We start from the raw sequence: 16,294 nt of genomic DNA on the forward strand, positions 1-16,294 counted from the left end.
AGATGGGCAGAGAGACGCACAATCATGTTACCACTCTTCCTGTAACAAGAAAAAGCTTTAACACGTGCAATCTCGTTTTTCAAGCTGTCTTCTGCTGACCAGCCACAATCTAGAAAAACTGTTTCAGGTACCTAACAGACATTGGTGTTCAGCAAGCTTAAGAAACATGAAAAAGGGAACATTTCATATCTGTATAAGAGACTTCATAAAAGAACAGGTCCACATTGCCTGCTGTGTCATCACACAGCAGTTGAAAAATTGAAGGGAGAAGAAGGAAAGTTTTTATCCAGGAAATACACTCTTTGGAACAAACATTTGAAGTTTTTCTAAAAAACTTAAGGTACACTTTAGGATTTTACAAGAAAAAAAGAAAAGTATGGGGAAGGGAAGTTGGTATCACAAAAAGCTATTTGTGCAGCACTTCACCTAACACTGGTAAGCACAACAAAGGGCAGAAGGGTGCACTGCACATGACTGCTCTGACACTTATGGTCAGTCTTACCTAGAACCAGTTTCAGTTTTGTCAACTCAAGCAGAGCTGTGAATGAAACCTGAGCAGTGACAGTGCCTGAAGTGAACCACAGCATGTACTCTGTACCCTGTCAGGATCACTTGTTTCACCTCCTTTACTTTCTGATGGAAATGTCTCCTTTAATTTTTGCCCTATTAGCTCTATTTTCAATGAACAAGGAAAAACAATTACAAAAACAAAAATGATATTACAATGTTTATGTTGAGCAAGCAGTCAGGAATCTCATACATTTCCCTAAAGCTTGGGAACAGCTAAAGCTATCCTAACAGCAAACACAGAAACCACTGCTGCACAATGCAATGGTTCATCAGACAGCCTGTGCACACAACTGCAGCTTTACTGCTGTCCAGTTCAATCAACAATCACTCTCCATCAACAATCACAATTTGGCTGCAATATTGATTTAAGAAGAAAAACCTATCAATCCCTTTTGCAAGTCCTGTCCCAAATATGAGAACAATTATATCAAGCCCATACCCACCACAACAGGATAGAACCTACCCTTAAGCACAGACAGGAGACATTTTCTACTTGACAGTTTAGACCAGCTTCTCTCTTACCACTACCAGGTTAGTGCCTCATGCCCCCCAGTCCCTGGAACCTGGAAGCAATGCCCTACTGTCACTACAGAGGCTGCAGGAAAAAACTCCTTCCCCTCCAGCTCAAGCACACAAAGAATTCTTTCAATGTTATATATACCTCTGAATCAGATTACAGGATATCACTGTTCTAGTGCTAATAATGTACAAATCATTTTAAGTAAATTATTTGCTGTGAGGCAAATTGAGGCCACTGGGTTGATTCTCTTACAGCAGAGGAATAAGAAGCTACTAGCAAAGGAAATAATAGAGAAATTTTTTCAACTCCCTGCGCAGCCTCTCTCTGCACCACTAATGGGAAAATGCAAACAGCACACAGTCTTGCAGAGAGGGAATAATGCATACAGAGATTTAATTGTTAGAACTAATAGACAGGAAGAGATGCTCTTCCAATTAAGGCAACAAGGAAAGTGAGAATGAATCCCACACCTTACTTTGCTGATACATGAGTCAAAATGTTTTATAATCTTCACATGGAAACAACAATTTTCTTCCTATTTTCTGACAATTTTCTGTAAATAGTCTCCAATCTTTAATACAACCACCATTTTAACAAGTTCAGATTTTACCTACAGCATGCAGCTGCTGACACCATGACAGTTTGAAGGAACTTGGCATAAGCTGCTACGAACTCCACATCAGAGAGGTGATGTAGAGCACCAGTAACAGTGATTGCACTTGAATTTCCCACTGCTCTTCTTAGTATTGTAAGAGAAAAATGGATGAGAAATGAAAATTTTTTCCCTTAATTGCTAGGACAATTACACTAGACTTTTCCTCCTCATGACTATAAAGTAACATTTACTAGACAGACAAGAGAGTTGATTCAAAAACTTGCCTACTACAGATAAGGGCAGTCTTGACATCTGGCAACATACTTAAACAGCACACTCAGTGTCTAGTGTGCTCCAAAAGCTGTGCACTATCCAAAAGCTGTGTATTACTTACACTGAGATGGTCAAAGTTTGTGAAAAACCCATCTGCCATCTGTGTCCTGGGATGGAGACCTGGCTGAGATAGCACAATGAGGGTGAGTCCCTGCAGCTTCACCCCACATCAGGACAGGGCCTCAGGGAAATGAAATGAATTTTAGATAAACTCAAGGAAGCATCCTAAGTCAAGATTTGAGTAGGAATTGATCCCATCTTGCCTTCAGACCCACTGAAACACCTCCTGAGCCACCTGAGACAGGCAGTCAATAAGAGGAAAGTAATACTTGGGAGACCCTCAGCCACTGGCACTTGCAGGCACAAGTTCTCCAAAGAGCAGCAAAACACCTTTGAAGCCTCCCAGACCCTTCACCCTCTTCAGAGCACCAGCAGGAAGATTACCAGGCAGGATTCACAAATGGCCTAACCATGAAAGCAAAAAGCACAAAACTGCGAATCACTGCAAGAATTTCTGACACCTATTATAAAACACTGATGAACTGGCACACCAGCCACATGGGAAATTGTTCAAGGCTTCCCAGGAAAAGCAGGGCTTCTACCACAGTCAGCTCCCAGTACTCAGGAACTGAACAGGCATTAGCCTTCCACAAACCTGCATTTACCCACATTCAAAGGCGTATTTTGAACTTTGCATAGTAATAAGTGCTGGGCTTTATGTCTTCAAATCAACTTCTACCATCATATTTTAAGAAATAGTCCCTGGAAAACGCTGATAGACGATACCAGGAGTTCAAGCCACATAAATAATTATGAATATAGGAATAGTGAAGGGTTGTAATGCATGTAAAGGTTTGTCAACCTATTAATAAGTCATTACATGTTCAGGGAGCTCACACAGTTAAGGGAGTCACTAATGCATTACCCCTTCTTTTTGCCTGGCCCATATATTGGTATAAATATGTTCCACACAGCATTCAGTGTATAACACGACTGAGAAAGCTCTCAAGTTACAAGTGGTGTGAGCAATCTTGTTTTTTTCTCCCTCAACTATACAGGCATTATAGATACTGTAAAGGTAAACAACTTATTTTCATTTGCATATTCTCATGAAACTTTATAAATAAGAAAGAAACAAATGGGTTTGCTTCACTCCAGAAGTTTACAAAATCCACTATTCCAAACCCAAAACTAAAAATAGCACAAGAGATTGCTCCAATTAGCTTGGCAGGTGTCACAGATCTTTAGTTTACAGCGTGCTCCTACTTTTTTTTTTAGCAGTGTTGTAAAATAGAGACTCATATTTCATTAGCAAACTCCTTCCCCCATCAGATGTGGGGGTGAGGAGGCAAAAATATCTCAGGCAATATTAAGTTATGTCCTGGCTGACACTTACTTCTTGGTTCTTTGGGTCTGGATATCTGAAAAGAAATGTTTTTGTTTTTTTTTTTCTATTTCTGGGTTTTGTGGCAACTTAGTGAAATAATAGTGAAACATAGTGAAATAATTTGAAAATCATTCAAACAACTCATTCATCCTAAAAGCTACACGTAAATTAACTTCAAAAGCCCTGTTACCATCTTTCCTCCTTTTTTTCATAGGAAAAGAATATTGCAATTTAAAAGTAACCAACATCAGAAAACACAAGAAAACACAGTGTGTTCAAGGGTAAAGGTTGGTTCTTCGTGTTGTTAAAGGCTCCCAAGAATACCAATGACCCATGAAGCTGGAGTCTTAACCTCTGACTTAACAATTAACTTTGTGAATCATATGGTAGGACTGGTGTTTGTCAGGAAATCTTTCTGTTTCTTTTCAACTGTACCAGAAAAGCAAAAAAGAAAGAAAAATTTGTAAAAAGCAAAAGATGATTTAAAAATATTACGCTCTGCCTTTTGACAGTTCTGTTAAATTTATTCTTAAAAAATTGAAAATAATTCTATTCCATTTCCAAACAATATTTCTCAAAAGAGGTCTTACTGAGAAAAAAAAAAATTTGGTTTTCAGATCAATCACATATTTTAGATAGTTTTACATGATCATGGTTCAAAAGAAGGGCCAGTTACATCCTCTATTTCTCTTAGATTTTTGAAACCATATTATAACCCACTAGTCACATACACAGTTTTATAATAAATGTGACCTCCTGCATGGCTCTCAAACCCAGCTAAAAAAAAAAAAATGGATCTTTTGGTCATTAAGAAAAACTTTAACACAATTTTAAAAATATATCTATCTATATGCACACATAGATAGATATATATATTGTTTTTTAAATTAGAGTGATGTGTGGCTTCTGGTCTATATGTCGTTTTTCTTAGACGACTCACTACCAACAGCACAATCTGCAGAGCCTTTGTAATAAAGGCTTCTGCCCCTCTATAGTCAGCTCCGGGTGCGTAGTCCTTGTCCCAGAGGGAGCTCGGGAGGCGATTTCCCAGCCTGTGCCGGGAAGCGGTCCCGAGCTGCGGGAGGCCCACGAGTCACAGCGTGGTCATGGTGGCCTGCAGGGCGCAGGCAGCGCCGTGCAGCCCCGCGTTCCTGGCGTTGCGCTCGTGGACGAACGCGGGGCTCTGTCCGTCCGTGGCGCGGCTCCTCGGCGGGGCCCACGCCTCCCACGCGGCTCCACCACGCTGACAGCGGCCGGCGGCGTCGGGGGGCCTGGAGCGGTGGGGAGCGGGAGGGGGAAAATTAGTCAGCGGGCACGGAGGGGGAAAGGGGGGGAAAGTAAAGCAAAGGTGAGGGCAAGAAGATTGATGCGAAAAGACAAGGAAAAGGGGCATTCCTGGAAGGTGAATACTGAAGGGAAGAGGCATGCAAGTACAGATGCACATGATGACACTGCCAAATAAACCCTTTTCTGCACATGATGACACTGCCAAATAAACCCGTCTGCACAGCATCGGGCACATTACTGTACAAGTCTGAATTGACTCATGTATATGTTGCTTACAGTCCCCAAATGTAAAGCACTTCATATTTCAAAACACAGAACTAAGCAAGAATTGTGTGCATTTTACAGATGGGAGAAAATAATGTGAATGAGGAACAGACCTGAAGTATACAGCGCATTTTATTTGCAGAAAACAAGTTTAAGTGGCAGTTATAAACGTACACCTGAAGCAAACATCTACAGCAATACCAGTTTTCAAAGTGACTGGAAAGTGCAGATTCTAAAGTGAATTTTAAAAAAAAGGAGAAGAAAATAGATGCTCAGAAAAAATGAACATTACTGTGCAGGAGCAAACAGTAGAGCAAACGAATCATCCACAATTTAGCTGACTAAGGGATTAACACTACTGAAGAAGCTGCCTGCAGCTATAACTTCCATTAGCATTAAAATTTAGCTGGAAAAGAACCATTTTATAAAAGGTCACAACACAATCTAAGATCTCTCTTTCTAATTTTGCATATGAAAATATAATGGCTTGTAAATTTTAAATTTAGAGTTCCTAAAACCAAACCCACAGAAATGCTGTGCACAGTTATGGCCACTCTTTGCCACAGCTGGTATGAAGTCCTCCAAAAGCTAGAAAGAGGTGCAAGGGAGAACACTCATCACTTCATTCAGTCTTTTGAAAAATATTATTATGCAGGAGCCCCTAGCTAGGAAACTGTAAGGCTTTAGGCACAAACATCTCCAAAGCAGCAGGGATAGGCAATTAATGGAAAACAGCCAAATTTTAAAATACTTGAAAAATGGACAATGATTTGTTAACTGCTGTCTGTGTAGCACTAGGGTCCTTCACCACTCTGCTTTAGGAGAGGCTGATAAAAGGTACAGTCATATATCAAAAAAGTGTTTGGAAAAAAGCACTTCATAAACTACTCAAGTAAAGAAATTCCTAAAACAAAGGTATTCCTTCAGTTTAATGTAAAAGATTCGATTTAATGAGCCAAATCTAAACAAAGTGGAAGGATTGTTGCTGTTCACATAGAGGGGTCAGACAGCCTTCAGCTCAAATTCCACCTTCTCATGTTCCAGAACAGCCAAGCAGACAGCTGAGTTGGAAGATCACACGTGTTAAGGCAGGCAAGCAGAAAAGCATGCAGGATTCACAACAGTAGTAAATGATTAACATTTGGGGATAGTCCTCCTTTAGAAAAGAAACAGGATTTATACAAAGATCACCCATGTATAAATTCAGAATTTTGGTTTTTGTGAAATACACTGAGGAAGTGACCTGTGAACACTGAGGGCTCCAATCCCCAACACTTCATTCCTTTATTTTACCATTTCTCTCATGGATGTGGTTAAGGAAAAGCTACATCCACTAGCAAAAAAAAAAAAAAAAAAAGACTTCCCTACTTATCCCATAGTTAGTAAGGAAGTAAATATTAAATCTCTGTCTGCTGTCCCAACTTAGCAATAAAAGAGTTTATTGGGGAAAGACTAAACTTAGAAAGACCCTGATCATAATTTAGGTTTGCCAGACTCACAAATAATATTCCAAACCATTTTCAAATCCTGCAGACCAGTACAGGTTTCCTGTACTGACCATTTTACAGGAATGAAGCAAAGTAAAAAAAAAAAACCAAAAACATAAACCCAGAAATAATAAAATCCTTCATATCTGGCAAAGTACTTTCTACAATCTGGCAAAATTGCTGTTGGCAGCTGCAGCATTAACATTTTAAATTAAAGGAAACATTGACATTAGGAAGGGATCTAAGCTGCAAGGTAGCCAATAGAGGCATCTGCCAAGCAGAGTACAGAAATCCAGGAGGTCGGGACCTTACTTCTAAACCCCTTCAATCTAACTACCTACAAAATCCACAGTCCAGACGATTTTGGTGTTCTCAACAAACTTTGGCAAGCTCTCTCTAAAAGAAGACTATTTTTCTGACAGAAAGCAAAGATAATTCATGCAGAAACAGGCCAATTAAAGACAGTAGCAGTTGAAAGGAGATCTTGTTAGCAGCACCGAGCCACCCTTCCAGGCACAATAGCCAAGTCACAGCCCCCAGCAATAAATATGTATGTTCTGGCAATTCCATTAACCTAACCCCAGTTCTCATCCAGGAAACCAGAATGTAGCTCAATTCCTGACTCAGCTCCAAACTACTGTCTTTTTCCTACAGCTGGATTTGCCCCTTTATTACAGGCAGTAGTCTTTCCAATGAACACTGTAAAACCAGAAGACAACTACTTTCACTAACAATGTCTCAAAGAAATGTAACACAGACACAGTAGAAGCACTGCACTCTCAATTAAAATGCATCAGTTGCCAAGAAGCTTGTTTTCTTTAGGACACACTGTTTTGGGTTACATGCAGGTGTATTTTGCATTCACTCCCACTCTTCTATACAAACATAACATCCTGCAGCAGCTGACATGTAGGCTGAGATTCCTGGACAATGTTAAAATAGACGGGCTCAAGCTCTCAATCCTAAAAACACACATACCAAACCCAAAACTGAGTGGCTATAGAGCCTTCTCTGCTTCAGAGCCAAAGCAGCAGGATTTCAGTAAGCAACAGCAGCCTTGCAAACGTGAGCAGGAACATTAGCACAAATCAGGTACCCAAGAAGAGCTGGTCTGGAGCCAAGTCAAACATTTCCACCAAAGGAAATATAGGTGACTAGCACTCATCTTGCAGTTAGGCCAAAAGAATAAAAATATAACCATATTGAGAATGCCGAAGAATAAAGATGCCACCACCTTTCACCCACCACCATGGAAGGAATCGAGCGATCAACAGGATCCCACCACAGACAAGCACAGATTTCAGATACTAGATAAATCAAGGGCAAAAGAAAGAAAAACAGCATTTATCATCATATGTTCTGATTGAAGTGTCAATAAAATGCAACTCAAAGCAGAATTACCATCCCCTTTATCATTCAAAATTGATAGTATTAGAAGTCTTTAAATTAATACAATTTACAAAACTGAAGTACATTTCTCACAGCACTATTAGAAACAGGCACCATCCACTTGTAAGAGATACTGAAGCAAAACAGATTCATATGCCTGACAATGGGAGAAAGACCCTTTCTCTTGAGGGCTGAAACTGCTTAGGATAAGAGCTTTGGTGTCACTCCATTCTACTATGACTGCTCCTGATAAGTCTGGCAGAAGCCAGAATTTCCCTTCTTGGAGAAGCCATAGGCAAAGAAGTTACGTTGATCTGTGCACAAGTACTGGGTTAATATTTTTTGCCAGTTTTGGATTGAAAATAGCTTTGCAATTTAGAATTAGTTTATGAAAAGATAAATGTCATGTACATTTATCTATCTATCTTCAAACAAATCCTCTCCATTTTGAGATGCATCTAATCCATATAACAAATACTGATTACATGAAATCAAAGCTCTTATCTTCAGCTTGTGTCACTTTCCCCAAGCTCCCATTCTACACAAGCTCATGAGAAAAGTCAGCTTGCCCATTTCAGAAGGTTCAAAAGACAATTCACAAGGATACCAGTTTACAAGGTTCTGTACTACCCTAAGGATCAAAGTTAAGTCCTTGGACCCCATGATACCAAGCAAAGGGTTACATGCTTATGGCAAATGAGAAGGACCCAACTCTCTCCAAGACTCCTTAGTTCCTTTAGCCCCTGAAGAAATTTTCTTTTGGTTGGCAGTGACTAAGCCTGTTGTCCTCACCTCTCCACACACAATTCATAGGAAGAAATCAGCTGCATCATCCCTAACTTGATTGTCAATTTATATTAGAGATACAAGGATGGCAGTTTTTTTAAGCACAGATAAAGGAAAAGCTACTTGAACCATGCATAGGTAATCAGAATTCATTTCCCAGCAAAGCTTAACATACCACTTATCTTGCTGGCTGGCTCCTGGGCTCCTTGGGAGGTTTTCTATTTCCACTAAGACTGGTGCAGAAGGAACTGCTGTTAGGACAGGTAGGTTTGGCTTTGCATTCCAGCTCTTTAGAAACAGAATATAGACAAGTTATTATATGCACATTAATGAAGTGATGACACATTAAAGCGAAAAAACATATCAATACTTCTTCTTAAGCACAAAGCTAAAACAAGGCTATTTTCTTCCCTCACTTCCCTAGCACTGGATATCTATGCCCAGTCTTCTCCAGCACTGTAGACAGTTAATAGTTAACTGTAACATTCAATTGGTCAATCACTGGATTTCAAGAACAAATAACAAAATCTTCAAATCTATTGAGACACATGAAAATTGCCTTTAGAAAGAATGAGAGTCCTTACTTGTGATCCATTAGTTTGGCTGATAACAGCATTGTTTGCAGCACTGAAAGACAAGAAGAATTTAAAACTGAATCAGATCAACAAACTGCTTTTGCAGGCTAGTAGAACTGCAAGGACTTTCAAAAAGAAACAGAGTCTAAGATATCTCCAAAGTATTAATCTCTTTTTCACAAAGGGTATCAAGTTATTTTTTCTTTGCTCAAGCTGTAGTTTATCTGCAACTCATCTGTTTTTAACTCTTCCTTTCCTAAACCAGTTTGGTTTGAAAAGTCTTCCTGATTCAGCAGTAAGATGTGGCACTTCTAAAGCAAAAATTACATCATTTTGGTTAAAACACCCAGCAAAATGTGACATTGGGAAAAGCTCACCTACATGCTGTAGATATTATGTTTGTTTCATAACTAGAACCCTCCTGATTTGACGTTTCAGATCACAAGAGTTTATCAGAAAAATTAAAGAGTTTCCTCTCTATACAACCACTAATGGACTTAAAAGCAGCTATTCAAATTTACATGCACAGCAACTCAGCGTAGCATTAATAATAATTTTATGTTATTAAATATTTACTATATTTGATGAATTAAATAAGACCCATATCCCCAATCTTGATGATTTCTGAACCTGCAAGAGACATTTCACATTTCTGAGAGACTTAAAAGCAGTAATTATGCATTATAGATTTCATGCAAAGCAATTTCTTCCCCAGACTTTTAGCCTTTTAAAAAAGGTTCCCATCTCTTACGACCTGTTAATTTTCTGATTTATGGTCCAGACAACAGCTATTCAATCTGGCAAGCTGACAATTCAAACAGATTTCTGCATTTAGTTCAGTGATTCTTTAGAATTATTTTATAAAAACACCATTATGTCAACACTGAATAAGCTGTTCCTTGCCTGTTTCCCCCTTCACCCTTTCTCTATTGAGCGAATGTGGAGGCTATCCTAGAATTTTCTGAAATATTAAGGAATGCCCTCTGACTAGCACATTCTCCTGTGCTGGGTTAACACAAAAGAAGGCAACAACATACATCTTTCATGAATGCATTTCAATTAGCAACACTGGAGTGTAGAGTTTCAGAAATGGCATAGCTTGCTGTGGAGACACAACAGTGCCACACCTAAGTGCAGATCAGGAGACTGCAGTCTTATCAGGAGGAGAAACTGCACACGAAGTTTCTCTTCCCACTCTCGGAATGACCTAAGCAACCTGAAACTCAGAGAAGGGCATGACAACACAGCGTGACAAGAGCACCAATCAAACAGGCACATTTTGCATGCAGAGGATCTTAATACACTCAGTTTTGCAGGGTACTTTCCCACTGTATAGAAAGAAAAAACAATACAGGAAGTCACACTGTGGCCTTGTCCCCCCACTTCCAGACTTTTCCTGCTCTCATGCAAGAACCAGCCCTGCTACTACAGACAGAAAATGTTGGGATGCTTTAACTCTGTTGTTCTGAAATGTTATTTTGGCAATCCATGGTGCTCACCATGGTGCTTAATATCTATGAATATCTACTTTTTAAAAAATAGTTTGGTTGCAACTGATCATTGAAGTGTTCACAAGTTATTAAGGCAAAGGACAGAAACCAGAACTGAGTGACCTAAGTTTCTTCACTACCAGGCAGCTCCTTTTAACCTGGTTTCCTCTCTTCCCTTAAGGAAGGGAATGAAAATTATATGATTCAGATACATATGAGTAATTTACATTGCAACACCAAGTATGAACCTACACATCCAGGAACTTTTGGTAGAGAGATAAAGAACCAAAAGGCTTCCCTTTCAATGTTGATCATGCATGAAAATAAATGCAAGTGTAATACAGAATATAAACCCATCAACTTATTCCAAAAAAACTAGTTTTACTGTGTTTTCCCTGTCTTTGACCTTCACTGAATGAGGCATTTCAGTCACACAGCTGGAGCAGGCAGACTTCAGATGGAAGATCTCCTCACAAACTTTTACCTGATCTCTTTACATGGCAACACATGAACTACAGCTCATATCCATCATAGCTAGCAATAAACTTCTTTGCTAGCTAGTAAGCAAGTCTGGCAAAATTGTCTGTGTGCAGCAACACAGAAGCTTTGCTTTGAACAATAACTTTTATATATAGCAGCAAAACCACAGTTAAGACTCCAACACTATATCCTCCTTCTGCAGACACATGCTCAAGTACAGGTGCCAAACACCAAAGACAGAAATTCAAACACTGGAATGCATCTTACCTTGTTTCTTCCAGTTTAGCAGTGTATGCTGTGAAAATATAAAGCATTAATTAAAATTTAATTTCTAGTTAGGTTATCAGTTAAATATTCATTTTATGATTAATAAAAATAGCCTAGCACTGCCTAAAAGTAGTCAACCAATGGAGTGAAAGTTGAACCAAAAGAGCAAAAGTTGCACAGATCTCATGTATAATGTGTGAAAAACAAAATCTAAATTGGAAAATAAAATAAAAAACATCTGAAGAGCAAACCAAAGCCAGATTTAAGCAAGTATCTGAAGGCAAGCATGGCTGTCACACCTGACCTATGCAAGAGTGGGAGTCAGAAACAAGGTTATCAGCTGCTGTCAGATCATGACAAGGGCAGCTCCTAACACAATGAAAAAAATCTCAATGACAAAAATTTTGAACTCAATTAATAAATTTAAAATTACCTAATTAATATATTGCTGTTTCCTGGGTCCAAGTTTTCCATCTTCATACCAACACCTACTGTGTAATTTTCATGGGCAAGCTGGTTTGGACACGCTTTGGACACAAGCTTTTTCTGATAAATACATGAGGTCTCTTAACTAAGTCAAAGAAAACCTATTTTGAAAATTCAAGAGAAGGGCAAACAGCTACAGGAGAATTCCTACCTAGAAATTTTAAAGGAGATGATTACCTGATTCTCACATTGGATTATACTTCTCAGAATGGAAGTTCTTTTACCTTTCATTTGCAGGGTTCGTCTTGAGTATCTCTTGCTGGGCCTTCTTTCAAAGGATGCTGATCTCCTGGCTTTGTTGGTCTTTGTGGTTTGATATTCTGTTTTCCCACTAAAAATGCCATGTAAGAGTGCAAAGCAGTAAAATAAATCACTTATTTTTAATGATGGAATAGAGATAATGTTCATAAAAACATCACATTTCTATTTTAAATTCATAGCTTACTATCTCATGCCAGTTCTAAAAAAACATCCCAAACTTCACACCTCAAAAGACCTTTCACAAAAGAGGGTAAGAGTTTTAGAAACAGTCTCTTCTTCATCCCATTTCCCCAAGACAAATGGCAGAAGCAATGACTTTTTAAATACTAAATTGCGGACTAAAGCACATGTGCCCTTTGCATAGTTCTGTGATCCCACTGCATGAGTTTTGGGAGAAGCTGAATATTCTAGGAGAGAACAAAGCTTAAGTAATATTGCCCAAAGTCACAGAGAAAGCTGATAATGGGACTAAAACCCAGCATCCAGGAAAGCAAGGAATGACAGGAGGTGCATGCCAAATGACAGTGACACTGACCTGTATCGGAAGCGAGACCCCAAGCGAATGAAGCCAGACCGACTGGAGCTTTTCTGGACAGGCCCCCGGAGGCGGAAGAAGGCATGGTGCTCCACTGCACACTTCCACAAGTGTTTGCAGGCTTTGGGATGATCCAGTCTAAAGACAAAAGTGTGCTCCTGCTCCTTTCCCTTAAAGCACACAAAGCACACTGACAACTTTCAAGGGGCTTGAATAAGTCAAAGCTAAAATTCCATGCATGCCAAATAAAATTTGGTTTTTATGATTCCTAATATATATATTTAAAAATGTTTTAGGCAGAAAAATTAACCTTTGCAGAAGCTATTATGAATAACTGCTATATAATCTAAAGTTGGAAAAGGCTGGAGTCCATATATTTAACAAGCCAAACCTCTGAATAACTACAAATTGAAGATACTATTACAACAGGAAGGTACTTGTTGATTAGGCTAACACAGTTTCACTTCCAAATCTAATCTTCTCAAATTACCAATGCTCACTTTTTAATTGTCTCAGGTGTATGCAATTTATTCTCCATAGAAACAATTCTGAAACCCGCTTAAGTAGTTCATTCTACTAAATGTGGTCACGTGGGATTTTTTTTTTAAAACGTTCTTGCGCAATGCACGGAGTTTCCAAAGTACCTGCTCTAGTTTCACCAGGCATTCTCTTTTAAAAAAATGGATGACAGAAAAGTTTATCTTAAGTCCCTTCATTTCCCTCCTCCCCCCACAAGTCACAATCAAAAATCTTTCAGGCATCCACATTAATTCTCAAAACTTAAATATATGGAAAGATTAGGAGTATGTACACTAGCAGTGTATAATCAAGACTGAGATTTAACTAAACAGATATTTATCTACCTGTTCATCATCTTCAACAACAACCAGAGTGAGTTTGTTCTTCTTGAAGTCAAGCCTTGTTATCTTTGGCCTGCCAGATGAACAGAAAACACAGGTTATGTCTAACTTTCAGTAACTTACTGAGAAAGTACCTCATATTCATGGTCTTCTCACAACCCAAACTTTTTTTTTTGCTACCATAAAAGAAACAAAAGAACCAAAATCGAAAACAGATTTTAGTGTACAATCAGAGAGCTTACCAGAAAAACAAACCAATCTTTGTGTCTCCTTCAAAGACAAGAACTCCTGTAGGTGTTAGTCCCAGGCTGTAATCATTGCCATCTCTTGCCTAAATGACACAAAGTAAAAATTAGATTCATTTTGGTGTTTGACCCTCTATCCAATTTACTAGAGTGATTAATGTAATTTGTTTGTCCAGTATTGTAATTATACACGTCTGCTATCTTATACAACAAAACTCTTAAATTTTGATGATCTCATGCAATGGATTTTTCTTGTTTGCAACCCTTCAATAAGGCTGACTAAAGAGGAAAATGAAAGTTTCTTATCTGTCTAATAAAAAAATCCTTACGCATTTGCTGCGCTTGTGTCTCCACAGGAGATCTATGCTTATTTGTAGTTCTTCAGCTGGTAGCTGACTACACCCCAGCAAATTTGAATTACTATGATTTTTCACAGAACTCCTAAGTCTAAATACAAACTGTAGTACATACTTCCACATCAATCACACATTAACCATACAGCAGATATGCTTGGACTAAAGTTATACCTTCTAGAAACATATACCAAAGAGTGGAATGTTGACACAAAGCCAGATCACTTATTACATAGATTGCAGGAGAACAATATTCCTTTTCTTTCCCCCCTCAAAGCAGAACCAGTGTTGAAATGCAACACAAAACTAACACTATCATTTCCAAAGGTCACCATGCTGTGGTTAAACATACCTTGACTATGTGCATGTCTACACCATACATTTCCAGCCACTTAGCTTTGTTTAAATAGTTAGTTTCAGCCTGTGCTGGTGTTTGGCCCCTGAAATAAAATTTTTGCTGTTAGGTAGACGCCTGAAAAAGCACAGAAAGGAAAAACTGGTAAATGAAGAAAGAGGAAAACAACTTCCTGAAAGTTTGTGAAAAATGTAAGCACTGGTGACACCTGTTTACTGAAGATCAAGGTCACTTTTTAGAGGTCTAATCTGAAAATGCTGCTGCAAAAATTACTGTGTTTCAAGATTTTGTACCTCATCATTTTACTCAGACCTTTGAAAAGCTCCATTTAGCACATTATATTCTTTTACAAAATAGGACAGAACCATATTAAAATTCAATTTCTGAACAAGGCCACAGAAGAAGCATCAGCAGTATCTTTTTAATAGAGACTCTTCACAGAAAAATCAGTGCAAACAGCATTCACTGCAAGATCTAGTACCTGCATTCTTTCCACTTCTCAAAAACAGCTAATTCCATCTCTTCAGTCTGAGTGGGAACAAACCTGAACTCAGACACCAGCTCAGGGACATGTTCAGCAGGATCATAGTCTCCAAGTTCAGCTACAAAAGAACAACACTGTTAGGCACTGTTCTCAATAAACACAGTGGATATTTCTGCAGACAGAAGAATTTCTGCACACTTTTCTAGTTAGTCTAAAATATTAAATTTCTTTTTGTGTTCCTTCTCTTCCATCCAGAGATGCTATGTAGAAAACATACCAGTCAAGGGGTTTGCCACAACAAAAACACACTCCATCTCTCACAGATGCTAACAAGTGCAGTTTTAAAGACAGATAAATATCTAAAATGCTGAAATTGACAATTATAAACCTTTACAAAAATGTACCGATTTTCAGAGTCACTAAGCACTGGCTCCTCCGACTAATTTCAAGTTGCTTTGTAATGTCCAGGTCATAGCCAAAAAATTAGGAATAATTCTGTAACTTGGATTTTGGAAGTCTGATGCAGGCCAATAACTGCTCTGTCTGAAAAATGAAGCTATAGATGTTTATGTAGAGAAAAAGAGAGAAATCACTGGGAACACCTGGCAAAGTCAAATAAATGCCAGTATTCCACAGGTACAGAAATGACACATGATATAAAACTCCATTTATTGGATTCTGAATGCTGCAACATAATAACAGTCTTTTCACCCCCTCCTTCTTTTTTTTTTTTTTTTTTAATGCTGACTGAGGAAGTCTGTAGTTCTATAATAATTTACTCCCACTAAAATGCCTGCCTCTGTTCAAAGGAATGCTGTCAAAGCCAGCTTAGGTTCCAGCTGATTTAAATAAAAGTACACAGCTGTCAGACAGTAAGATTAAAGCCCTGCTACAGGCTTCATTGTGGAGAGAGGAAAGAAAAGACCGCCACAAAAAGCAGTGCATATATGGCCTAATCAGATCACTTTGTTCTTCCAAAATCTTATTTACTGAACCTGTATCTTAAGGCCCTAAGAATGCTAATATTTTTAACTGTGGAATGTATTCTAACTGCTTTCCTTTCACACAAAAGAGAGCAGGTTAAAAAGGCAAGTATCTTCACAGTTTAATCCCAACTCTTATACCTACACATGATTTAGGGCCATAACCACTTCCTGCATGAAAAGAAGAAAGTGTTTTTAAAAATACTTGTAAGAGACCAAATTTCAGTGACTTAGTACTACCTCATGCAGAGTAAGTACAGCAGATTCATAAGACAAATGTTGTGTGGAGAATTTGTGTGGCT

General features: G+C 38.6%; 1 protein-coding gene across 3 annotated transcripts in view; it reads right to left on the bottom strand.

The window, feature by feature from the left end:
- EPB41L5 (erythrocyte membrane protein band 4.1 like 5) overlaps positions 1-16,294 on the bottom strand; it is a 52,890-nt gene that overhangs the window by 15,527 nt on the left and 21,069 nt on the right. For all 3 annotated transcript variants that reach the window (XM_084209785.1, XM_084209784.1, XM_084209786.1), the window contains exons 8-16: positions 15,007-15,127; positions 14,523-14,610; positions 13,815-13,903; positions 13,576-13,645; positions 12,713-12,882; positions 12,141-12,247; positions 11,431-11,458; positions 9,203-9,245; positions 8,794-8,906 (exon numbers count right to left, since the gene is read on the bottom strand). In XM_084209785.1, the coding sequence (XP_084065911.1) occupies positions 8,794-8,906; positions 9,203-9,245; positions 11,431-11,458; positions 12,141-12,247; positions 12,713-12,882; positions 13,576-13,645; positions 13,815-13,903; positions 14,523-14,610; positions 15,007-15,127 (829 nt within the window). The remainder of the gene's footprint in view (positions 1-8,793; positions 8,907-9,202; positions 9,246-11,430; positions 11,459-12,140; positions 12,248-12,712; positions 12,883-13,575; positions 13,646-13,814; positions 13,904-14,522; positions 14,611-15,006; positions 15,128-16,294) is intronic.

This window comes from Fringilla coelebs (assembly GCF_963513975.1).
Source record: "Fringilla coelebs genome assembly, chromosome: 7".
In the NCBI taxonomy this organism is placed as follows: Eukaryota; Metazoa; Chordata; class Aves; order Passeriformes; family Fringillidae; genus Fringilla; species Fringilla coelebs.